The 25,562-nt window shown below is 58.2% G+C and overlaps 1 protein-coding gene across 3 annotated transcripts in view; it reads left to right on the top strand.

Moving 5' to 3' along the window:
- BCL9L (BCL9 like) overlaps positions 1-25,562 on the top strand; it is a 31,172-nt gene that overhangs the window by 2,033 nt on the left and 3,577 nt on the right. The window contains exons 2-9 of one of the 3 annotated variants that reach the window (XM_003923621.4): positions 5,610-5,663; positions 15,094-15,195; positions 16,457-16,842; positions 17,517-17,636; positions 21,879-22,089; positions 22,240-22,324; positions 22,404-24,690; positions 25,113-25,394. In XM_003923621.4, coding sequence (XP_003923670.3) covers positions 15,170-15,195; positions 16,457-16,842; positions 17,517-17,636; positions 21,879-22,089; positions 22,240-22,324; positions 22,404-24,690; positions 25,113-25,394 — 3,397 coding nt within the window. In that variant the 5' untranslated portion in view covers positions 5,610-5,663; positions 15,094-15,169. The remainder of the gene's footprint in view (positions 1-5,609; positions 5,664-15,093; positions 15,196-16,456; positions 16,843-17,516; positions 17,637-21,878; positions 22,090-22,239; positions 22,325-22,403; positions 24,691-25,112; positions 25,395-25,562) is intronic. The other 2 variants (XM_010334459.3, XM_010334460.3) reach the window with 2 other exon arrangements.

The following is a 25,562-nucleotide window of genomic DNA, read 5'->3' as shown; positions in this document are numbered from 1 at the left end:
CCTGTCTTCCTGGTGTCAGCTCTGAGGCCCTGCTGATAGAGGCTTCAGGACAGGACTGGGGAGAATGGGTGAGAAAGTGAGCAGGGAGAGAGACTGGGAGGCTGGTGCCAGGAAGGAAGGTGCTGCCTCTCCAGGTGATTTGGCTCCTTGGCCTTGGAGAGCCAGGTCTGGAAGGCTAGCCTTCTGGCCACCTCCCTCTAGGGGTTACCTGCTTACCCGTGTTTCTCCTTAGTGGGGTGGAGTGATGGTTCACAGAGGGAGGGGTGCTGGGAGGAGGGTAGAATACCTAAAATCTTGGATCCATAGCCACACCCTAGGGGCTGCCCTCAGGGAACTGAAGGGAGGATCTAACTGGCCTGGCCAGAGGGGCCGGGATGGGGCCAGTGGGAGCTCCCGCCAGGGCTGAGGAGCTCATCTGAGTCCCATTCTCTAACTCCCAGAGCTGGGGCTGGAGCCAGGTGGAGGGCTGGATGGCCAGGGCTGGGTGGGGAAGGCCAGAGCACTGCAGCTCCTGAGCTGGTGCATGTCACTTGGATTGGCGGCCCTGAAGGCTGCCTGGACTTACAGCCTGGAATTTCCTGCCAGAGAGAGTCTTGTCCCCGGAGTAGCAGGGGTCCTGTGACTGGTGATGGGTTCTGGAGGCCCCTATGGAGGCTCAGAATGAGTCTCTACTAGGATGGGGAGTCACCGGACTGGGGAGATGCTAGATGCTACAGGGTCCTAGAGAGGGATTGGCAGTCCACAGAAATCTAGCGCCTCCGTGGCAGTTGTGGACCTACTGATCTTGCTTGTTGAATCTGTGTTGGGTACCCATGACCCTGCTTAGATAGTTCCTGCCTTTGGAGTCCTGGTACCTGGGTGAAGCAGGAGCCTGGGCTGGAGGCTTAACTTCCAGACCAGGCAGGACAGTAGCCTCTGGGCAGAGGCCTAGGGGGTGGCAGTGTGGGCTCAGCGAGGGCTGGAATGCCTGGCACCTGCTTTAGATTAAAGGAGATGCGGAGCAAAGGGGGGCTGCCTGCCTGCTGGGGGAGCAGCTAGGATGGAGCTCCATGGAGTCCAGAAGTGGAGTGGGCGGAAAGGACCAGGGCGGCAGGCAGCAGCAGCCCTGGCAGGAGTGGAGGGAGCCACTGTCACCCAGCTCTGCGGCCCCTCCCCCAGGGAGTCCAAGAGGAGGTGCTGGGGGCAACCCCCCCACTGCCTCTGGTGCCACACATTGGGCAGCTCTGGAGAGCTGGGGTGTCCAAGTGTCCAGTCTTCCTAGGATCAGAAGAGGCCCACAAGGAGGTGGGGGGTCCTTTGGAGTTCCTGTGGTCCTGGTGCCATGCTGGCTCTTTCTGGGGCTCCTTGGGTGCTGAGAGTAAGGCATATCAAGACCCTGGGCACCCAGGGGTGACAGGGAAATGGCATCCCTTCCTTCCTTGTGCCAGAGCCCTGGGCACTGCCCGGGTGGTGACCTCTGGTGAGGGGAGGGGGCAGAAGAGGGTTGGCACTGTGGGAAAGTGGGCAGCCGTGGGAGCCAAGCGGGTACAGGCTGGGTGCCGCGGGCAGGGAGCCTCTGCCAGGCCCGCTCTCCCTGGGGTGGGGCGGCTGTTCCATGGACTGGCTCAACCTGTTGAGCACCTGGCTGCTCTAGCTTGGCATGTGTGCCCCTGCCTGCCAGCCCTGACAGCTGCCCACCCGTAGCCACATCGTAGGGGCTGCCCTCAGGAAACTAAAGAAAGGAGGCTCTAGGCCGGGCGCGGTGGCTCAAGCCTGTAATCCCAGCACTTTGGGAGGCCGAGGCGGGTGGATCACGAGGTCAAGAGATCGAGACCTCCTGGTCAACACGGTGAAACCCCGTCTCTACTAAAAATACAAAAAACTAGCTGGGCATGGTGGCACCTGCCTGTAATCCCAGCTACTCAGGAGGCTGAGGCAGGAGAATTGCCTGAACCCAGGAGGCGGAGGTTGCGGTGAGCCGAGATCGCACCATTGCACTCCAGCCTGGGTAACAAGAGCGAAACTCCGTCTCAAAAAAAAAAAAAAAAGAAAGGAGGCTCTAAGTGGCCAGAAGGGCCGGCTGGGATGGGGCTGGTGGGAGCTCCTGCCAGGGCTGAGGACCCCATCTGAGTCCCATCCTCTAACTCCCAGAGCTGGGGCTGGAGCCAGTTGGAGGACTAGGTGGGGAAGGCCAGAGCATTGCAGCTCCTGAGCTGGTGCATGTCACTTGGATCAGCGGCCCTGAAGGCTGCCTGGACTTACAGCCTGGAATTTCCTCTGCCTGGTGCCAGGGCCAGGCCTCCGAGCCCCACCCCCAGCCTGGCCTGACCTCCCCTCCCTTCCCTCCTGGGAGAGCATGGCCCGACTTTCCCTGGAGGCTGGGGGAGGGGCAGTAAGGAGATTCTGGCTGCCGTGGGAGAGGCAGCTTCTTGGTGTGGGCATGCGTTGCACTGCCTCAGTCTCCCTGAGAGTCCTGCATCCCTGTGGAGAGGAAGAAAGCCTTGGCTCCCAGGGGGATGCCCACAGTCTGCTCTGAGTGCAAGGATTGGGGGGGGGGACGGGGACAGGGAGGTCCTGGATCCTGTGGAAGACCCCAACTCCTCCTGCAGGCCCTTACCATGTCCCCATCCCCTGTGACCCCTTAGCTTTCCACCCACCTTGGGGCTATGCTAGCTGGTGGGAAAGGGGAGCCAGGGTGCCACTCAGGAGGGGAGAAGGTGGTCACCACTGCCCAGGAGTAGGGGAAAGGACACAGACAGGTTCCCTCTGATTCTCCATGCTGAGGGGGAGAGGCGGCCTCGCCTGCCTTCTCACTTTTCCTGTCAGTGGCAAAGGCAGAGGCCTCTCCTTTGCAGCCCAGGCCCTCCCTGTTTGGCCCTGGACTGGCTCCCCGCTTCCTAACATTGGTGTTTTATTCTAGGCCCCCTTCCACCAGGGCTGGGACTCCCTCTGTTCATTCCCGTTCCTCCTCCAATGGCCTGGTAGCCTTGGATTGGTCCGTCTTCCCCTCCCCTCCCCCCACTCTCCACTCCCCCACCCCCAACCTCAACTGGGAATGGCCCTGAATCCAGCATTTCCAGCATTTCGAAACCAGGATTGTTTTGAAATCCCTGAGTTCTTCTCCACCCCCTGCAGGCTCCCCTCCTCCCCAGAACATTGCCTTCTAATCTGACTTCACACACTGCGCCGTGCAAGTTTGTGTGTTTGAGTTTGTGTGCTAGCACATGGCTGCGTACTACTTTGTGTAAGTGTGTGTGTGTGTGTGTGTGTCCCAGTGTGGGTGTATCTTCTGTCAGCAGTTCTGTTTGGCAGTTCTGTGTGATTGGTCGATGTCATGTGTGTTTCTGAGTTCCCCTGGGCTGTCTCTATGAATACGGGAACCTCTATGGGTCTTAAGGGGCCACTCTGGGAGAATTTGGAGTGCTTTTTTGGAAATGTCTTTGGATGTACATCTTTGGGAGTTGTGTCCGTGTTGTAAGTTTCCGGGGTACCTCCAGAGAGTGTGTGTGCTGGGGGCACGTCTTGTTGATGTGTATGTGAGTGTGCGTGCACACATACGCCCTTCGCTTCTCTTCTTTCCTCTCTCCTCCCTGGGAACATGTCTGGGGTGTGTAGTCACAGGTCTCCCCACAGCTCCCTGGGACATGGAGTCCTCTGCCCTTTGATAGGGAAGATTCCTGGAGTGGGGCCAAGGCTTCTGGCAGTTCTGTGGTCCTTGGAGAGAGGAGAGTGGTGCAATGGAGAGACTGTGTGATGAACTTTCCCTGGGGACTTGGTTCTCTCCCTCTACCCCTCACTGACATCTAGCACCTTGAAGGGTCCCCATCCCACCTGTCCACCCTCTTCTAGTCCTGATTATGCAGTAGTGGTTGTTATAGGGAAGCCCAGTGCTCTAAAGGAAAAGGGATGGAGAAAGGGAGTTCACCCCCAACTCTGGGGTCACTTGCTTCGTGGAGGGCAAGGAACAGCCAATCACATCGGACCTGGGAGCTTGGTGGCAAGTTTAAGGTTCAGAAAAGTTGACTTCTCCAACTAGGAACAAATAGCTGAACAAGAGAAGAGGCTCATACTTCCAGCATGAGCAGAAGACAGGGGGGCTGGAATCCAGGAATCTGGGGTGGGGCCAGCTGCCCTTGTAGCCTTGATCATGGGAAGTCCTTCTTGATGTTTAATCTCATTCCCTCCTACTGCACTTAGACAGTATTCTACGTCAGGGGAGGTTCCTAGGTGTTTTGATTTGGGGCCAAAGTAAGAATGGTAATAGCAGAGTTACATCAGCGTGGGATGCAGGCACTAGAACCCCCGTAACCTTGCTGTATCTCAGTTTCCCATCCTGGGATCTCAGGCTAGAATGGAATACTTTCCTCCAGAAGCACAAATCTCGTGACAAATCAGTGAGGAAGCAGAGTGCTGGGGCAGGGGCTGTTTGTGTGAGTCAGAGACCTGCGGAGACAGTAGCAGGAGGTGGACGTAAGGATAAGCTGTCCCTTTTACATCCCCACCCCCAGTGGCCTCTGGTCCCAGAGCACAGTGGGAGGAAGGGAGGGGTACAGGTTGGTACAGTGCTCAGTGACCCAGCAGGGGGAGGGCCTTGGCAAGGAATTTTTAGTTTGTTTCTCAATCTCCGTCTCTGAGACATGCACACACGTCACTGCAGACACCTTTAGGAGATGAGCCCAGAAAAGTCATCTAGGTAGTGGAAGGGCAGGGCAGTGCCAGATGGGGCCATGCAGAACCAGCCTTGTGCTGGTAGACGCCGGGGGCTGCATGAGCCTCCGAGTGGAAAGCTGAGCCCAGCCAGAGGCCTCCTCCCCAGCAGCCCCCGTCTCAGGTCTGGGAGGAACACAGGCTGGAGAGGGTTAAGTCTGGTTGGCAGGGACACCCCCCCACCGCCCCCCCCCTCCGCCCAGTGCAGTGAGAGAGAGGGAGGGGTGGTTAGCAGCTTGCTCTAGTTGGCGTCTCTCCCAGAATTCTTCGGAAAAGAACTCCCCTTTGACCCCCCAGTACAAACTGAGCCCAGCCACCAGCCTCCCTCCTGCCTGCTGTGGGAGCTTCGCCCAGCCCCCTCCTACAGAACTGCTAAACCAATTCCCTCACCCCAGGGCCTCCCAACCAGACCAGGTCCTCAGGACTTGGCATCTTTAGGGGACTAGGACTATAGCCAAGGAGACCACACAGGGACATAGAATACACAGCCATTCTGTTCCCTGACACGGGATAACCTGGGGGTGGCTGTCGTTAGAATCTGGGGTCCTCCAGCCCCCTCCTCCCTCCACTCCCCCAGGCCCCCATGTCAGGTGGTGGGAGTCCTCTGCCTCTCCTCCTCCCCGTGGGGCCAAGCTCTAAGGGAGCTCTAAGGTCTTCTGGTGCCTTCTCCTCTCCTGCTTCTAGGCTAGGGAGGGGATGATGGCATTGGGGGGGTGCAGCTGGGTCAGGCCTGGCTCCCAGCCAATCCACAGAAGTCCTGGCGGGGTGGCAAATGAGTAGCTCAGAGACTTCCTGGAGCTGCAGGCTGTGTGGACGGTGTGTACGTGTTTATGTGGTGTGTTTGTTGGGGGGTGCTGGGGTGATGGGAGGAGCAGGGCATAGATTGCTGGAGGGGGCTTCTAGCTTTGACCCTCTCTCCACAGGGAGTCCCCATCCCAGACCACACCCTTGAGCCTGAGCCCGACATTATCTCTGAGGTGAGAGGTCCGTGTGCCCCTGTGTGTCCCTCAGTCTTCCTGATCTCTGTCTGCTGCAGCGCGTCGCCCTGGTGTGGCCTCCTGCTTGGCTTTTTGTCTTCTGGGCTCCCTCCTCTTGGCTTTCTGCCCCCACCTCTCCTTTCATTCCCCTCCCTCCAGAGGAGGGAGGTCTCCTCTGGCTCCTGGTGGGCAAACAGCCTGACCTAGAACGCTAAACCCAACCAGGTGGGGAGTGGGGCTGGGGCGGGAGGGGTTAGAGCCCAGCTCTAGTGAGAGTCCAGCCCTTCTCTATCTCAGGCGATCTCACCCCCTGACCCGCCCCACCCTGCAGGAGGCGAGGAGATTCCTCCCAATCGCCCTGGAGGGCAAGGTACGATTTCCTGGTTATCCCAAGTCTTTGCTCCTCCTGGCTGGCTTGGCCTCTTCTGGCTCAGTCCAAGCCAGGGTGGCTACCAGCCATGGTAGTGTGGTTTCTGCCCTGGTCCCTTGGTCCCCTAGCATACACATTCGTGGGTACACACACACACACACACACGCACACACACACACACACACACACACACACACAGAGGCCAGCCTCTTTTCCTCCGCCAGCCCCCCTTCCTTACTTAGCAACAACTCCCTGAATTCACAACAAACACTCCTGAGGGCTCCCAGTCCGACTAGGGAAAGCTGGAGGAAGCTGGGGCCTGGGAGCAGGCGCTTCTCCTCGATGTCCCCAGGAGGGAGGGGCTTCTCATCCCCTCACCTTGGCCTCCACCCTCCCCATTGAAGCCACCCCCCCAGGGACATTGAGGAAGTGGTCCTGCTTTCTACTGAGGAATGAAAGAGATGGGGAGCATTGGACAGGTGTGGCTGAGCAGGTGGGTGGGGGCAGGGCTGGGACTCCACACTCACTGGGGAGCCCCACTTGACCTTTGACCCCCACCTGGGGCCTCTCATGAGCCTGTGGTAGCTCTTGGCAGGGGCTCTGTACTGTTGTCCTGGTGACTGGCCTTATGCCCTCCTCTGACCGGCAGGGACAAGGATGGGTGAGGATGTAACGGACCGGAGTTGGGCAGGGCTCGGGGAAGCCGCACAGGCCAGGCCAGGCCAGGCAGGGACCTGGGCTGAGGGAGTGAGGGGCAGTGCTCTCTCTCTGATCTTCCTGGGCAGGCCCCGGGCACATCAGGCATGGAGGGAGAGTGTGAGGAGCCAGAGGGTGGGACCTGGGCACCCATGCTTTCTTTCGTCATCGTTCAGAGGACTGATGATACCGTGGTGCATCTGGAGTATTGTGAAACGGCCCAGATGCCAGGGTGTCTGAATTCAAATCCTGCTTCTTCTAAGATTATGGGCCTTAGGCGAGTGATTTCACTTCTCGGCACCTCCCTTTTTTCAGCGGAAAAGTGGGGATAATAAGAATACTTTCTTACCAGGTTGTTCTGAGGATTAAATTAGATGATGCACATGGAGCATTTAGGACTAGTGAAGTTACTAAGTAAATGCTCAATAAATATTGGTGATCTTCCTCACTTGATTAATCAGAGCTCTTCACAGGAATTTTTGACCCTCCCAGGGGTTTTGGCAGGAAAGAACTGATAGTGAGAAGAGGGAGTGTGGGGGTGGGGAAGAGACAGGTTTTCCAGCACTCCAGATTCTGGGATTCTAATATCCCTCCAGACCCACTGTTTGCTGCCTCCGTTTCCCCACCGTTGGTGCCCACTGACATCTTGATTGCAAGTTTGCCAAATAGCCAGGGGCCTGGAGAAGGCCCAGGTTGCTTAGGACACGTCTCCCTGCCTATCTCCAGGCTTCTCAGGGCCAGCCCTCCCTCCCTGAGGCTGTTTGCTCCGTTCAGCTCCAGCACTCCTCCCACTGCCCCATCCCCTGCTGCTCAGCTCTCACCAGGCAAACAAGGCATTCCGTCCTTAAATGGCCGCCTCCTCTCCTTCCTGGCCTAGGGGTCAGGGACCTGGCTTGGGGAGAAAAGTGTCAGTGTGAAGCTGTGACCTGGATGGCAGCTGTTAGGAGCCCCTGAGGGCCCTGGGCCCCCGGATTCCCTGTACCCTGCCTGGGCCTTTCCCTGAGGGGCAGTGTCCAGGCCTGGGATAATGTGGGGGAGCCCTGACGGGCCTGGCTGGCACCTGCCAGACACAGATGATCGGGAGGGGGCATCCTGGAGCCCAGAAGGGAAGTGTGGTTATATCAGCATCCATAGCGTGCAAGGGACACCCTCCAGAGTCCTTCCCTGAGCTGCAAGGGAGAGTGTGGGCAGTGCTAGGAAAAGTTCTGCCTTTCTGCCTTATCCCTGTGTGCTGGCAAGGGAGAATGCTGAGTGAAGCCTGGGATGACATGGTGGAGGGGCTGAGGCTTGGGAACTTCTGGATGAGGAGCCCAGGAGTGGGCAGCAGGGATGAGGTACCCACAATTAGGTGGGGAAGCTATGCAGACAGGTGGGTAAAATCTTCCAGGTACTAAGTTGCGGTGGAAGTACCTAGGATCCCAGGGCCCCTGGGTCTGAGGCCTGGAACTTGGCTAGCAGGTGCCCTCTCTGGCTTGGCACCAAGAGGGGTGGGCGGATCCCTTGGCCCTGCTTACCATGTCGCTCTGGATCCAGAGAGGACACCTCCCTTCCATGGGCCTGGGGATGAGGGCTCAGGGTCTGCCTGGGCCATGCCTCACTGCTGGGTTGGCCATGCCTCCTGTGCCCAGCCCCTGGGGCCTGTTCCTTGGGCAGGCTGGGGCTATTTTTGGGATTGGGCTGGGGCTCTGGGGCTGGTTTCAGATGTTCCAGTGTGAACGGGAGAAAATGGGAACAGATGGCTGGAGGGTTCCGATCAGTGGGTCCTGCTGGGCGCAGGTTATTTTTAGGGCCTTGTTAACCCTTTGGGGGCTTGTGGGGCCACCTGAGAGATAGAGTCCTCTCTAGTTGAGAAGATAACAGGTCTTCTCCCTGGGCCTTCTACTTTGCAGAACTGCTTGTCAGTTTCTCTTTCTCTCCCAGACTTTTCCTTTGAGATCCTTGGCAAGAGAGTAGGCTTAAGCTTTCTTCCAGCCCAGGTACTACAGGGTGACTGCCAAGGGGGCAGGCAGGGAGAAGGGTACCTGGCAGAGTGGAGGCTGGCTCTCTTGAAGGGAAATCCCCCTTCGCTTTGCCTCCTGGGCTTTTGAGACATAGTCCTGAGGCTAAGAGAACGGACAGCCGCCCAGCCCCTCTCTGGGTTCATGTCCTGGGTTTGAGTGTGTCAGTAAGCCCGAGATACCCAGGAGTGTGCCAGAGGAGGGAGCTGGCCTGTGAGAGGAAAGCAGGGGAGGAGCCAAGTCTTTGTACTTGGTATAGCTAATATGACGCCCATGGGCCCTATTCACTTGGACACTCAAAGGGCAAATATCTGAACAGTGCCCACCTTTACCAAAGGCCCACATATTTGGGTGTTATGGCAGGAGGTAAAGATGAGGACATCAGAGCCACAGGTGGTTGGTTGAGGGCTGATGTGTCTTAGGCATTCTGCCAGTTTCACTCCCATTACCTCACTGTATAAAATTATTCTCATTTTGCAGATGAGGAAACTGAGGCTCAGAGGGACAAAGGGAAGAACAATGCTCCATAGCTGAGAAGGGGCAGGGTGTGATGGGCACTGTCTGACTACAAACTTAGTTGTTTTGTTTTGTTTTGTTTTGTTTTTTGAGATGGAGTTTCGCTCTTGTTACCCAGGCTGGAGTGCAATGGCGCAATCTCGGCTCACCGCAACCTCCGCCTCCTGGGTTCAGGCAATTCTCCTACCTCAGCCTCCTGAGTAGCTGGGATTACAGGCATGTGCCACCACGCCCAGCTAATTTTTTGTATTTTTAGTAGAGACGGGGTTTCACCATGTTGACCAGGATGGTCTCGATCTCTTGACCTTGTGATCCACCCGCCTCGGCCTCCCAAAGTGCTGGGATTACAGGCTTGAGCCACCGCGCCCGGCCTGTTTTGTTTTGTTTTGAGACAGAGTCTCGCTCTGTTGCCCAGGCTGGAGTGCAATGGCATGATCTAGGCTCACTGCAACCCCCACCTCCCAGGTTCAAGCAATTCTCTCTGCCTCTGCCTCCTGAGTAGCTGGGATTACAGGCACCCGCCACCATGCCTGGCTAATTTTTGTAGTTTTAGTAGAGATAGGGTTTCACCATATTGACCAGGCTGGTCTCAAACTCCTGACTTCAAGTGATCTGCCTGCCTTGGCTTCCCAAAGTGCTAGGAGGCCTGTAATTTGGCCTCCCAAATGCTGGGGGGGCTTGTAGTGGCTCCTGTAATAGGCATGAGCCACTGTGCTCAGCTTTTCTTGTTTTTTTCTTTTTTTGAGACAGAGTATTGCACTGTCACCCAGGCTGGAGTGCAGTGGTACAATCTTGGCTCACTGCAACCTCCACTTCCCAGGTTCAAGCAATCTCTGCCTCAGCCTTCTGAGTAGCTGGGATTATAGGGGCCCACCACCACACCCGGCTAATTTTTGAATTTTTAGTAGAGATGGGGTTTTACCATTTTGGCCAGGCTGGTCTTGAACTCCTGACCTCGTGATCCGCCCATCTCAGCCTCCCATGGTGCTGGGATTACAGCCGTGAGCCATCTCGCCAGGCCCTCAAACTCAGTTTCTTATTCCACTGCATCATACTGCCTGCCAGGGCCCCAACCTGAGAAGGCGAGGCCACCAGGCACCAGACCTCCTTTGGAAGCAGTTTTACTGAATGGGTGTGGGAGAGGAGGCCTGGAGACAGGGGACCCTGCCTGTCACTGCTGTCACAATCCCCTAAGCCCTTCTTGCCTGAGGGTGCCAGAACTGACACCAGAAACCCCGTGTGGCCTTCCTGTCTCCCCTGCAGAGGATCACAGGCATACATCCTGTCTCATCACCCCCACCCCTCCCAGCCTGGCCCACGTGCCCCTGCATCCTGGAGGGTCATGGCAGTCTGGATGTTAATGTGGGCAGAGCTCATGGGGCCCCCAGGTGCTGCTAGTGCCAAGAGTGTGGGCCAGCCGTCGAGGTGAGGGGCTAGGACGATGCCTCTGCCTCTGGTCCTACCTGGGGAGAGAGCAGAGCGGGCGGGCAGGCGGACGGGCGCTGGGTGAGGTCCCACCGTGGTGCGCTTGGCTGTGCCAGCAGTCTGCTGCACTCCACTCCTCCCACAATGGCCCCATTGTTCCCAGCAGCCCGGCAGTTTGGAGGAGGTTCCTTGGCCACCCCTACCCCCCTAAGTAGGGGCCAGATTAACCCCTTGGAGGACTGAGGCCAGGTGAGGGCCCACAGGGAGCTGCCTTGCCCATCTCTGCCTATTCTGGGAACCCAGGCTTGGGAAGTTACCGTCTACCCACGTGAACCCAGCACCAGGCCACCTCCTGAGATGGGAGTCTTCACCGGGTAGAGTGGCACCTGGACCATCTCCCACCCCCACCCTGCTGCAGGTGCCAGGGGACAGGAAGTACCAGTGGGGTGGCGGGCAGAGACCAGATATATTTGGGCCGGTGGGGCTAATTCCAGCCACCACTGCCTGCCCTACTGGCTCCTGAGCTCCTTTCCTTCCTGTGAAACCAGAGCTAGGCTGGGCCTAGCTCAGGATTTCGGTGGATTTAAAGAGGCAGCACCATCCCTGCCAGCCTGGCTTCCTCTCCCCCTCCCCAGGTAGGGTCTGGGGCAGAGAAGGGACTGGAGAGCTTCTTGCTCCTCCCTTGCCCTGGGCTAACCCCTGGTCCTTGCTTCTGTTGGGGTACCAGGCTTTTGGCACTCCTCTCTCCCAGAGCCTTGGGCGGGTGGGGTGGGCGGGGGTGGGCTGTGGTTTCCTGTGTTGGTTGTTTGTGCCTGGCCCAGAGTGCCCGCCGCCTGCCTGGGCTTCCTGCCCTGTCTTGTTTCCTTGTGCCCCCCACTCCCTCCCCACCCCTCCCCCTGTGGGAAGGAGCAGCTGGGGATTGGGTAGCCGTCTTTGGGGGCACCCCAGTGCCAGGCCATGATTGCTTCCCGAGGCCCGGACACATTGACAATGACTGTAGGAGCCAAGAGAAGCAGGCCTGTTCAAGCAATGTCACTTGTCCCTGCAGGCTCCAGAAGGGACAGTGGGCCAGAATGGGCAAAACTGCCAATCGCCCCCCAGTACTCTGTTCAAAGATCCCAGACTAGAAAGATCTGGGACCAGTAGTTTCCAGGGCCCTGTGGAGCTGGGGTTGTATGACATTACCCTGGGGCTGCAGGTGGGGTGGGGCTGGAAACTCCCAGGGAAAACCTCCCAAGCAAAAATGGCTGATATGCATGGTCTCCTTTGGCACAGGGTGGGGGGAAGTGGGGAGAACTACTAGGAACCAGGGCCATGGGAAGGCCCCCTGAGCCTGGAAGTCCCCACACCGAGGGTCCCAGAGCAGCACCTTGGTCCTTGAGCAGATTTCCTGCTGGGCTACCAATCCTTGACCTCCCCACCCACTGAGTCACCACCTCAGGAAGAGGAAGTGACCTGAGTGCTAGAGAGAGCTTCTGAGGACCAAGGGGTCCTGACACCCAGGAGGAAGGGGATTTGGGACCCTGTCGTCTCAGGCACTGTATCTCCCTGAGCCAGAAGCCAAGGATCTCATTTGTCTCCTTCGTCCCCAGCAGGGCCCTGAGCCCTCACCTCATCACAGGGGCCCCTGGCAGCAGAGGATCATAGACCCTCCAAAACATTTTCTTACTGTCTCTTTGGGGTGGTTTTGAGCAAGCCAGTCAGGCTGGTGGGCCAGCTGGTGAGCCAAGCAGAGGCTCCCAACATGGGGGCAGCTGGAAGCAGGCAGGTTGCCACTGGATGTGTGAACGCCTGCCATACCTGTGGTAGCTGTGTGGAGCAGAGTCGGTGTGTCACACCTGGAGGCTCTGGGCATCTGGGCCTTACTCAGCTCCCTCCCCAGGCAGAATCGGGTCCAGTTTGACCCTTAGCAACCCTTAGGCTGCTGGCCCCTACCCTCGAGTCACTAGGGGTGGGGATGGGGGTGGCAGGTGGGGGAACGGATGGATATCTCAGGCCCTTTGTCAAGCCGCCTCCTCTCCTCGGGGCACATTCACTCTCCTGGTATGTGCCTGGCCTTCCACTCAGGTGACTCGCACCTGCTCCCTGTTTGTGAGCTCGCTATTCCTCCCCACCTTACCCTCTAAGAGGGAGGCAAGGCGTTGTGTTCCCAGAGCCCCATCCCTTTGCTTTCTCCCACCCCAGGGGCCCCTGGCCTGGTACTAGGAAGCCCCCTTCACTGGGTACTTTAAAATTGCACTGGCTGGGATTAACCCTCTTGCTTCCTATCACCAGGCCTTCCAGGTATCAGAGTGTGTGAAGGAGGAGGGGTCTTTGGGAGCTGGGTCAGACTTCTGAGGGGCAAAGGGGGGAGGTGTGAGATGGGAAAGTCCTGACTCATCCACGCTTGACTCAGCTCGCCCTGCGGCGGGGTGGGAGAGAGGGGGTGGAGTCCCGGAGAGGAGGGTGACTGGGAGAGTCTTCTGGGGAGGAGCCTAGGCCTGAATGGCCACTAGAGAGGATTTTTAATAGCCCCTTCCCAAATTTTTACAGGTCCTCAATTTTTGAGGCTGTGAATATAAGAGGTAGTGAGTGGCCCTTGCCCTGCCCCTCCCTGCTTATGGGGGGCCTGGGCGCTGTGGCTGGAATGTGGGAAGCCTACCTATCTGATGCAGGCTCAGAGGAACAGTCATGGCTGGGGTGGCGAGGTGGGTCACTGCAGTGTCTGGAATGAGGGTCCCCACAGTGCCATATACTGGTTATGTGACTCAAGGTTACATCACTTCCTTTTCCCAGACCTCAGTTTCCTTGTTGTGAAATGGGGTCGATCCTTTTGAGAATCAGCCAGTAGGTGAAGGGAGAGCCAGAGACGCATGCCAGCCAGGAGCCAGCTCCGAGCCCTGGTGTGTCCAGTGACTCCAGCCTCTGCCTCTGCTCTTTCCTGGTTGTGATGAAGAAGCTGAGGGTGACGGGCTGCTTCCCAGGCAGGTCCTGGACTTTGGAACCTTCCCCCAAGAGCCTTCCTCCCCAGAGACAGGGCTGAAGTGGCAAAGGCCAATGTGCCCTAGGGTTAAGTTGGGGTTAGACTCCCCCAGAGTGGCAGATGGGGGCCCCTCACCCCGAGGTCCCCGCCCAGCCTCCAGCAGCCCCGCAGGGAGTAGCAGGAGTGTGCGCCGGTGTCTGGCCGGGCCTGTCACCGGGACGAAGCTCCTGAGCCCAAGACTCCTCCCCTTTGACCGAGATCGGCTGCTGGAGGGCGGGTAGGGGAGGCGAGGGGGGAGCCAGGGCTGGGGGCGGTTGGGTGAGGCCTCTGTGCTTGTGTAAGTCTGTTGCTGTATCTATGGCCCTGTGCGTGTTTCTTTGTGACTACCAGGCTCAACTTTCTTCGGCTCCCTTGTGGCCGGCCTCAGTCTTTTCATCTGTTCAATGAGTCCGGGCGTTCCCACTCTGCCCTCGGGCAGCCCCGGTGTCTTCGCGTGCCCCAGGCTGTCTCCGCGGCTCCCGCTTCGGCCGGCGCTTCCCTGGCCTCTGGCGCGTCTCTAGCTTCCTGGGCTCCGTGCGTGTCTTTGTCTCCCTGTCCACGTGTGAGCTGTGAGTGTGTGTGTGAGTCAGAGTTCGGGTGTCTGTGGATCTCTGAGCCCCTGCCGGCAGCACCCAGGGCTCGCCAAGCTCTCGCCCGGCCGGCGCGCGCCCAGCCCCTGGCGGGACTTGTCCGTGTATCTGTCCGCGCGCGGGGCCTGGAGAAGCACGCTGCAGTCCTGTCTGCCTCCCGCTCGCTGCCTCGCTGGCTGTCGCTCGCTCGCTCTGCCTCCCCGCCCGGGCTCTGCCGAAGGGGGCGGGGTGGGGTGCAGGGCGGGGGGAGGGGAGGCTCCTGCATTCTTGCGGTCGGGGAGGAATCCGAGCCAGCCTTACTGGTCTCCAGAAGAGCCCAGCTGCAGCCCCGGGGCCCCGCCAGGCCTCTCGCTGCCCGCCTGGGCCTGCTGGGATGGGCACGGGCTAGGCCTCGAGCTGGGGACAGGGCGGGGCGTGGCCCCCATCCCGGGCCTCCTCCACTGCTGGAGCGCACTGGGGGCGGGGCGCGAGGGGTTCCCCACCCTGGGTGAGGGGCGCGTCTGGGAGCGGGAATCCCTCAGGGGGCCACGGCAGACCTCACGTCCGCCCCACGAGGCACCTTTGCTACGTAGCCTTTTAGTGAATTCTGTCTGTGCCACCCGTCGGGGCGGAGGCTTGCTGGAGACTGCAAGCCCCCTGAGGGCAAGGCGCGGGAGGGATGCGGACAGGGCCGGCCTCCAGGATCGAGATCTCATCTCGTAGTCCTCTTTTTCCAGTGCCACCCCACCCTATCCAGCTCCCAAGTCCCAGGGCTGTTGGGTCCTCCCTTCTCCCCTCCCCCTCTCACACCCCCTCCCCAAGTCACGAGTTTTCTCTTTGGGGCTTGTTGCTGCAGTCCGTGCTCCAGTACCGAGTACCTGGCTGGGCCCTGGGCACGCACAGGGGCCGTAGCCCCACTGTGTGTGGGAGCCATGAGGATCCTGGCTAACAAGACAAGGTGTGTGGGTGTCGTGGAGGGCGGGACGTGTGTGTGTGTGTGTGTGGAGTGCGGGAAGGGAAGGGTCCAGTGGTGATGGGGCCCAAGCTGTCCTGGCTATAGGAGAGGAGCTGCCCTGGGTACCTGGCTCCCAGGCCACCAGTGGGCTAAAGAGGGGTTAGCAAGGGAAGGCCTGGCCCGAGGCAGGAGGCGCAGCCAGCCTTAGAGCCTGGGCCCCGGGGGCAGAGGGGACTGGCAGTCAGCTATGCTTGAGGCTTCTGGTCCCTTCTAGCTCTTCCCTCCTTAAAATGGTTTGAGCAGACCCCCTCCCACCCTACTGTGGGGTCCGAAGGCGGCCTCTGGCCGCAGTCTAGCTGGAGGTGGGAGCTGGAGTGGGGGGCGGTGCCTGCCTCCCTCCCCCTCCCCGGAGAAGCCGGCAGACAGGGCCAGGCGGCAGCAGCAGGACAGCAGAGCTGAAATAAATCTGAGCTGGTGTGGAATGAGGGGGGATAAATATCCTCTCCCGTGATGTGATCTTTCCAGCGGCTATTAATAGGTCTCCGGGGAGGGGGAGGCGGCGGGGGGAGCGGGCTGGAGCTTAAAGGGCCCGCAGCCTAGGCTGCAGGAATCCTTGGCTTCAAGCTGCACTGCCCATCTGCTTGACACACCGCTCCCCTCCTCCTTTCCTCCTGCTTCTGCCTGCTGGCCTGGCCTACCGGGCCACCCTCCTCAGACCTTCCCCTCTGGCTGTTTGGGCCAGTGGGTACACCCTCGGGTGTGCTTTTCCCCACCGCCCCTGGGGAATGAGAGCCGGGCATGCACGGTGACCCTCAGGTCCTGTGGCCCTTCTCTGCTGGTGTTGGGACATAGGAGAGTTGAGGTCTGAGACCTTGGAACGAGTCTGAAGACAACAGATCTTAGAAAAGAGGATGCTTAAGTCCGATACAGAGGGCAGGGTTGCCACAGAAGCTTGCAGGCTGATGGCTGTTGGGGCTGGGGTGGGCGAATTCTGCCAACTCTAGGCCTTGGTTTCCATTCAAATTGTGGAGGCTGAGGGGTGGAGGATTTTCCCCATCTCCACTTCCCAAGGTGGATAAGGGCCTCAGCCCTTGTCTGAGGAAGCCATGGAGGAGGTAGGGAATAGCTGCTGGTGGTCTTGTGATGCCACCCATTTCCCCCATCCTTCCCCATTATTAGGAGAGGCTGGAAGGGTCAGTTAAGCTCCTGGCCTGCCTAGCCCCTAGCAAGGTTAACTTTTCACATCTCTCCTACCTTCTCCCAGGTTACCCCACCCCAGGAGGAGAGAAGCTCCAGGGAGCCCGCCGCTGTCCCCCCGCGGCCATTGCCCCCCTGCCCCAGCCAAGCCAATGCACCCAGAAAATAAATTGACCAATCATGGCAAGACAGGGAATGGCGGGGCCCAATCTCAGCACCAGAATGTGAACCAAGGACCCACCTGCAACCTGGGCTCGAAGGGCGTGGGGGCGGGGAACCATGGGGCCAAGGCCAACCAGATCTCGCCTAGCAACTCAAGTCTGAAGAACCCCCAGGCAGGGGTGCCCCCTTTCAGCTCTCTCAAGGGCAAGGTGAAGAGGGAACGGAGTGTATCTGTGGACTCTGGAGAGCAGCGAGAGGCTGGGACCCCATCCCTGGATTCGGAGGCCAAAGGTACCCCATTTCCTGATCCCTAACACCCTACCATCCCCCATAGTCCAAGGCTCAGACGTTCTGGGACATCACCTCACTGCCCCTTGCTTGTCCAAAGTCCTCATCCCACGTTCTTCAGAGTTTTTGTATGGGTACCTTTTGATACCCACCAACTGGGTCATTTGGGATTGGGGTTGGCCATGGTGCCACCCATGGAGGGGCCACACAGAGCGGTCGGACTTCTGGACCCCTTCCCCTCCTGCTTCCCCATCAGAGCTCCAGAGCGGGAGAGGGAGGTCCTGTGGAATGAGGAGCAGACCCCAGACCCATACACTTCCCAGGAGCCTTCTGGTGTCCCGGCTAGTGGTAGCCCTTTGGGAGCAGGCACTGGGGCCTGGAAGAGTAGCAGCAGCTCCCCCTCCCCCGCCCCCCCGCCCTAATTAGAACCAGTTGTGGTTGGGGATTATGCTGTACTTGGTGTTGGGGGGGGGGGAGGGGAGACAGGCATGGGCTATAGAGAGAAATCAGAAACAAATGGTGGTGTGGTGGGGGCCACGGGCTGGCGAAGTGCCCACCATGGCCTGGGCAGTGCTCTCTAGGGGGGGCATCCTAGAGGATGGGTTTGGGAGGGACCCTGGGTGTGGGTGAGTGGGGCCTCTGGACACTCAACTCTCTCCTCCGTCCTGCTTGGGCAGAGGTGGCGCCCCGGAGTAAGCGGCGCTGTGTGCTGGAACGGAAGCAGCCGTACAGTGGGGACGAATGGTGCTCTGGACCAGACAGTGAGGAGGACGACAAGCCCATTGGGGCCACCCACAGTGAGTGCCTGCCCATGCCAGGGTGCTGTGGCCCGTGATGTAACGCCAGGGGCGGGGGTGGGGTGGGGGGCGGGGGTGGACTTGAGAGGACTGAGCCTGGGCAAGAAACGAGGGCCTGGGAGCCCAGGATTTTTCTCTCCCATCCCACCTTTCAGACTCTGTTCCTCCCTGCACTGCAACAGCCTCGCCTCTCCCTTCCAGAGGCTCAGTGGCCTCCTCTCCCTAGGACCTTAGATGGGGCAGAATGGAGTGGCCCCCCTTCCTGGTCACATCACCTACACCTCTACCCCTGAATTCCTGGCTTATGCTGCCACCTACTGGTTAGTGGAGGGAGGGCGATAAAGGTCCAGCGTCCCTGGGAGCCGGACAGTTGTTGGTTCTGCTGTGCAAAGCCCTGCTAAGCCTGGGTGTGAACGGCCACTTTGCTGTGTCTCTGGTGCCCTTCCCTAACCTCTAATTGACTCCTGGCAAGGTGTGTCAGCAGGGTGTGTCACCAGGACAAGGAGTGGGTGTGGAGGGATGCCCACTCCTCCTCTGGTTCTTTTATGGAACTGCCTGTAGTTTGGCCTTCCATGAGCGATGGGGGAGAGCCAGCCATCACCCCTGCCCCTGGGAAGCTTGTACACATTTATTTATTTATTTTTCCTTCAATATTTATATCTTCTTTGGGGGAGAGATATAAGAAACTAGCCAGAGAGGCTGGATATGGTGGCTTTCACCTGTGATCCCCACAATTTGGGGGTGCTGAAGCTGGAGGATTGCTTGAGCCCAGGAGTTCAAGAACAGCCTGGCCAACATAGGGAGACTCCATCTCTAAAAAAGAGAGAAGAGAAAGAAAGAAACTAGCCAGAGACTGTTAAATTGTGAACTTCTTGACCATAGAAATTGGAGTTAATTGTCTCCCCCCATAGCCACCACCTCCAGTTCACTTATGTCACATCAGACTGCACCTTTTTTTTTTTTTGAAACAGTGTCTCATTCTGTCGCCCCAGCTGGAGTGCAGTGGTGCAATCTTAGCTCACTGCAACCTCTGCCTCCTGGGTTCAAGTGATTCTCCTACCTCAGCCCCCCCCACAAGTAGCTGGGATTATAGGTGCATGACACCATGCCCGCCTAATTTTCTTTTCTTTTCTTTTCTTTCTTTTTTTTTTTTTACGGAGTATTGCTCTATCTCTAGGCTGGAGTACAGTGGTGCCATCCTGACTCACTTCAACTTCCACCTCCCATGTTCAAGTGATTCTGTTGCCTCAGCCTCCCGAGTAGCTAGGACTACAAGTGTGCACCGCCACGCCTGGCTAATTTTTGTATTTTAGTATAGATGGGGGTTTCACCATGTTGGCCAGGATGGTCCAGATCTCCTGACTTTGGAAGGCTGCGCCTCAGCCTCCCAAAGTGCTGTGATTACAGGCGTGAGCCACCGCACTCAGCCTAATTTTCGTAGAGACAGGGTTTCACCATGCTGGCCAAGCTGGTCTCGAACTCCTGTACCTTGTGATTCATGCCTCGGCCTCCCAAAGTGCTGGGATTACAGGCGTGAGCACCGCACCCGGCCCAGACTGCACCATTATAGAAACTTTGTGGGTTTTATTTATTCATTGTTTAGAGAGAAGGTCTCGCTCTGATACCCAGGCTGGAGTGCAGTGGTGTGATCACAGCTCACTCCAACCTCAAACTCCTAAGCTCGTGTGATCCTTTTACCTCAGACTCCCAAGTAGTTGGGACTCAGGCATACATCACATCTGGATAATTTCTGTATTTTTTTTTTTTTTTTGAGACAGAGTTTCGCTCTTGTTACCCAGGCTGGAGTGCAATGGCGCGATCTCGGCTCACCGCAACCTCCGCCTCCTGGGTTCAGGCAATTCTCCTGCCTCAGCCTCCCGAGTAGCTGGGATTACAGGCACGACCCATCTAATTTTTTGTATTTTTAAGAGACGGGGGTTTCACCATGTTGACCAGGATGATCTCGATCTCTTGACCTTGTGATCCGCCCCCCCTCGGCCTCCCAAAGTGCTGGGATTACAGGCTTGAGCCACCGCACCCGGCCTAATTTCTGTATTTTTTATAGAGACAGTCTTGCCATGTTGACCAGACTGATCTTGAACTTCTGCCCTCAAGCAATCCTTCTGCCTTGGCTTCCTAACATGCTGGAATTACAGGAGTGAGCCACTGTGCCTGGCAAACATGGGAAGTACAAAGTAGAAATTGCTAACATCCTATACTGAAGGCGACCTATACTCAAGTGACTATTTTATTTTATTCGCACGACCCTTAGATTCTTTTTTTTTTTGAGATGCAGTCTCACTCACTGTGTCACCTAGGCTGAAGTGCAGTGGTGCAATCTCGGCTCACTGCAACCTCCGACTCTTGGGTTCAAGCGATTCTCTTGCCTCAGCCTCCCAAGTAGCTAGGATTATAGGCATGCACCACCATGCCTCGCTAATTTTTGTATTTTTAGTAGAGACAGGTTTCACCATCATGGCCAGGCTAGTCTCAAACTCCTGACCTCAAATGATCCGCCCCCCTCAGCCTCCCAAAATGCTGAGATTACAGGTGTGAGCCACCATGCCCAGCCTGCTCTTAGATTCTTAAAGAGTTCTTACTGGAGGGGTGATAGAAGTAGACATTTAACAGTACTAGCTCTGCCATCAGGCTGCCTGGTTATTTCTGTAAATTTGGGAAAGGGCCTCAGTTTCCTCATCTATAAAAATATTATTTATCTCAGCCGGGCGTGGTGGCTCAAGCCTGTAATCCCAGCACTATGAGGTCTAGAGATCGAGACCATCCTGGTCAGCATGGTGAAACCCCGTCTCTACTAGAAATACAAAAAATTAGCTGGGCATGGTGGCACGTGCCTGTAATCCCAGCTACTCAGGAGGCTGAGGCAGGAGAATTACCTGAACCCGGGAGGCGGAGGTTGCGGTGAGCCGGGATCCTGCCATTGCACTCCAGCCTGGGTAACAAGAGCAAAACTCCGTCTCAAAAAAAAAAAAAATATATATATATTATTTATCTCATGCCAGGCACAGTGGCTCACGCCTGTAATCCCAGCACTTTGGGAGGCTGAGGAGGGTGGATCACCTGAGGTCGGGAGTTCAAGACCAGTCTCGCCAACATGGAGAAACCCTGTCTCTACTAAAAGTACAAAATTAGCTAAACATGGTTGCACATGCCTGTAATCCCAGCTACTCAGGAGGCTGAGGCAGGAGAATCGCTTGAACCCAGCAGGTGGAGGTTGCCGTGAGCTGAGATTACGCCATTGCACTCCAGCCTAGGCAACAAAAGCAAAACTCCATCTCAAAAAAAATTATATATATATGTATATATGTGTGTGTGTGTGTGTGTATTTGTGTGTGTGTGTGTATATATATATACACACACACACACAAATATATATATATATTATATATATATTATATATATAATATTATATATATATATATATATAGAGAGAGAGACGAGCCTGTAATCCCAGCTACTCGGGAGGCTGAGGCAGGAGAATCACTTGAACCTGGGTGGTGGAGGTTGCAATGAGCCTGCACCCCAACCTGGGTGACAGAGCAAGACTCAGTCTCAAAAAAAAAAAAAATCTTTGACCTGCCCCCTGTGCAAGGAGGAGGTTAGTGTTTCCATTTTATAGATGAAGAAACTGAGGCTTAGAGGGATGTGTGGTTCATAAAATCACCAAGACAGTGGTGAGGCTGGAGTGAAAAACCATCCATGGTTTGAGTCATCAGCTTGTGCACTGTTTCTGGCTTCTCCCCACCTGGGTCACTAGACTGTGCACACATACACTCACCCAGTGTGAGGGCAGCAGAGCTCAGAGAAGGGCTTTGGAATCCCTGCCTTGGGTTCAGTTCTGGCTCTGCACTAGCTGGCTGTGTAACTGTGCACTGAGGAACTTCTATCCTCCTTTGTAAAGTGGAGTGTGACACATTCCTCCCGGGGTATGTCGATGAGAGGAAATCACACCTGCTAAGTCCCCAGCAGACTCCCAGGCCCGTGAGAGCCTGTGGAAAGGACACATTTTCTCTGTCCCTGCTCTCCATGTGGTCACCACTCTTGCCATCCTGGTCAAATAACTAGTCTAGAGCAAGCACTCCTGAAAAGCCACCTGGTGAAAACACCAGATGTTCCTGTGGGCAGGAGCTGTAAGGCCGAGAGCATCAGTGGGAGGGGGTATCAGCTGGTCCTTCCTGCGTCTGCACCTCTTAGCCCTGTTCCCTCTCCTCTCTCCTCCTGCAGATTGTAATGTAGCAGACCCAGCCATGGCGGCCCCACAGCTGGGTCCAGGCCAAACCACCCAACTGCCCCTCAGCGAGAGCAACGTGCCAGGCGCCCCGCACGGCCCCCCTCCCGGCCTTCGGCCTGATGCCCCTGGGGGTGGGGGCGGAGGCGTCTCCGGAAAGCCTCCCTCGCAGTTCGTGTATGTCTTCACCACCCACCTGGCCAACACGTAAGTGCCTGGTGGGCAGGCTGTCTCTCTGCCCAGTACCTCTCAGCCTGGGGTCCCGAGGGAGCCTGTGCAGGGGCAGGGTGAGGTGGGTGAGGGCGGGGCTCCCTCCTGCTCACTTCTCTGAGCTGCCGGTGTCCCCACTCCATGCAGGGCTGCGGAGGCAGTGCTGCAGGGCCGGGCAGACTCCATCCTCGCCTACCATCAGCAGAACGTGCCCCGGGCCAAGCTTGACCAGGTGAGTGTGGCACCTGTGAGCAGTGGGACTGGGCAGAATGTCCTCTTACCTGCCTCATGCTCTCTTTGTCCTTCTGCAGGCCCCTAAAGTGCCCCCCACCCCAGAACCGCTACCCCTGAGCACGCCGTCAGCGGGCACCCCGCAGTCCCAGCCACCTCCACTGCCGCCACCGCCACCCCCGGCCCCTGGCAGTGCCCCGCCTGCTCTGCCCCCAGAGGGGCCTCCTGAGGACAGCAGTCAGGACCTGGCCCCCAACTCTGTGGGAGCTGCCAGCACAGGTGGTGGGACGGGGGGCACCCACCCTAACACCCCGACGGCTACCACGAACAACCCTCTGCCTCCTGGAGGAGACCCCAGCAGTGCCCCCAGCTCTGCCCTGCTGGGGGAGGCAGCCCCCACTGGAAATGGGCAGCGCAGCCTGGTGGGCTCAGAGGGCCTGTCCAAAGAGCAGCTGGAGCATCGGGAGCGGTCCCTCCAGACGCTGCGAGACATTGAGCGACTGCTGCTCCGCAGCGGAGAGACTGAGCCCTTCCTCAAGGGCCCCCCAGGAGTAGTGGGTGAGGGGGGCCCACCAGCACAAGGCCCCCCTCCCCCTCAGCAGCCACCCACGGCCCCTCCCAGCGGGTTGAAGAAGTATGAGGAGCCCTTGCAGTCCATGATTTCGCAGACACAGAGCCTGGGGGGCCCCCCGCTGGAGCACGAAGTGCCTGGGCACCCCCCAGGTGGGGACATGGGGCAGCAGATGAACATGATGATACAGAGGCTGGGCCAGGACAGCCTCACGCCCGAGCAGGTGGCCTGGCGCAAGCTGCAGGAGGAGTACTACGAGGAGAAACGGCGGAAAGAGGAACAGATTGGGCTGCATGGGGGCCGCCCTCTGCAGGACATGATGAGCATGGGGGGCATGATGGTGAGGGGACCCCCGCCTCCTTACCACAGCAAGCCTGGGGATCAGTGGCCTCCTGGAATGGGTGCGCAGCTGCGGGGGCCCATAGACGTTCAAGATCCCATGCAGCTCCGGGGCGGACCTCCCTTTCCCGGCCCCCGTTTCCCAGGCAACCAGATACAACGGGTGCCTGGGTTTGGGGGCATGCAGAGTATGCCCATGGAGGTGCCCATGAATGCCATGCAGAGGCCCGTGAGACCAGGCTTGGGCTGGACTGAAGACTTGCCCCCTATGGGGGGACCCAGCAATTTTGCCCAGAATACCATGCCCTACCCAGGTGGGCAGGGTGAGGCAGAGCGATTCATGACCCCCCGGGTTCGTGAGGAGCTGCTGCGGCACCAGCTGCTGGAGAAGCGGTCGATGGGCATGCAGCGCCCTCTGGGCATGGCCGGCAGTGGCATGGGACAGAGCATGGAGATGGAGCGGATGATACAGGCGCACCGGCAGATGGATCCTACCATGTTCCCCGGGCAGATGGCTGGTGGTGAGGGCCTGGCTGGCACTCCCATGGGCATGGAGTTTGGTGGAGGCCGAGGCCTCCTGAGCCCTCCCATGGGACAGTCTGGGCTGAGGGAGGTGGACCCGCCCATGGGGCCAGGCAACCTCAACATGAACATGAATGTGAACATGAACATGAACATGAACCTGAACGTGCAGATGACCCCGCAGCAGCAGATGCTGATGTCTCAGAAAATGCGGGGTCCTGGGGATATGATGGGACCCCAGGGCCTCAGTCCTGAGGAGATGGCCCGGGTTCGGGCCCAGAACAGCAGTGGCGTGATGGGCGGCCCACAGAAGATGCTGATGCCTTCACAGTTTCCCAACCAGGGCCAGCAGGGATTCTCTGGGGGCCAGGGACCCTACCAAGCCATGTCCCAGGACATGGGCAATACCCAAGACATGTTCAGCCCTGACCAGAGCTCAATGCCTATGAGCAATGTGGGCACCACCCGGCTCAGCCACATGCCTCTGCCCCCTGCATCCAATCCTCCCGCGACCGTGCATTCAGCCCCAAACCGGGGGCTAGGCAGGCGGCCTTCGGACCTCACCATCAGTATTAATCAGATGGGCTCACCCAGCATGGGGCACTTGAAGTCGCCCACTCTTAGCCAGGTGCACTCACCCCTGGTCACCTCACCCTCTGCCAACCTCAAGTCACCCCAGACTCCCTCACAGATGGTGCCCTTGCCTTCCGCCAACCCGCCAGGACCTCTCAAGTCGCCCCAGGTCCTCAGCTCCTCCCTCAGCGTCCGTTCGCCCACTGGCTCGCCCAGCAGGCTCAAGTCTCCCTCCATGGCGGTGCCTTCTCCAGGCTGGGTTGCCTCACCCAAGACGGCCATGCCTAGCCCTGGGGTCTCCCAGAACAAGCAGCCGCCTCTCACCATGAACTCTTCCACCACCCTGAGCAACATGGAACAGGGTGAGTCCGTTGCGCAGGCAGGCGCCGAGCGCTGATACTGGGAGCCTCTGAGACGGGTGTGTCCCTGCTGGGGCTGGGCAGTGAGTCAAGGCCTCTGTGCTAGGGGCCCAGAGGTGGATGGCTCTGCTTGCAGGGCAGATGGTGACAGCTGTGTTGGGCTTTCTCAGGGGGCACCATGTGAGTCTCCCAGGCATTTCGAGGGATCGTACTTGGGGCTCGGGATCTTCTTGCCTGGGGCTCTAAGGCTGCAGAGATTGCTTGAAGACTGGTGGGCTCTGGAGATAGTGGGGGCCTGTGGGCGTGTCTGAAGGATCAGGTGATATGGGGAGCTGACCTCTTCCTAAACCCCCCAATATCCACAGCCAAATTCATCTTCCCCTCCCCAGTCACCCCCTGCTCTCTTTGTCTCCACGTTTCTGTAGGTGCCCTCCCGCCTAGCGGCCCCCGGAGCAGCTCCTCTGCACCTCCCGCCAACCCTCCCAGCGGCCTCATGAACCCCAGCCTACCATTCACTTCCTCCCCAGACCCCACGCCTTCCCAGAACCCCCTGTCACTGATGATGACCCAGATGTCCAAGTACGCCATGCCCAGCTCCACCCCACTCTACCACAATGCCATCAAGACCATCGCCACCTCAGACGACGAGCTGCTGCCTGACCGGCCCCTTCTACCACCCCCCCCACCACCGCAGGGCTCCGGGCCAGGTGCGAGGACAGGCTGGGGCTCGGGGGAGGCCAGCTGGTGTGGGCACTGGGAACGGGGATTACAGCTGTGGTTGTGCTGGCTTCTCTGAGCTTCTGAAGGCCCTGGGTGTTGGGGTGGAGGCTCCTGGATGCACTCCCGTTCCCACTCACTGGAGTCATTAGTGAAAT

This window comes from Saimiri boliviensis, chromosome 6, assembly GCF_048565385.1.
Source record: "Saimiri boliviensis isolate mSaiBol1 chromosome 6, mSaiBol1.pri, whole genome shotgun sequence".
NCBI classification, from domain to species: Eukaryota; Metazoa; Chordata; class Mammalia; order Primates; family Cebidae; genus Saimiri; species Saimiri boliviensis.
Note: the sequence above shows the minus strand (reverse complement) of the source record. Positions and strands in the feature narration are given on the sequence as shown.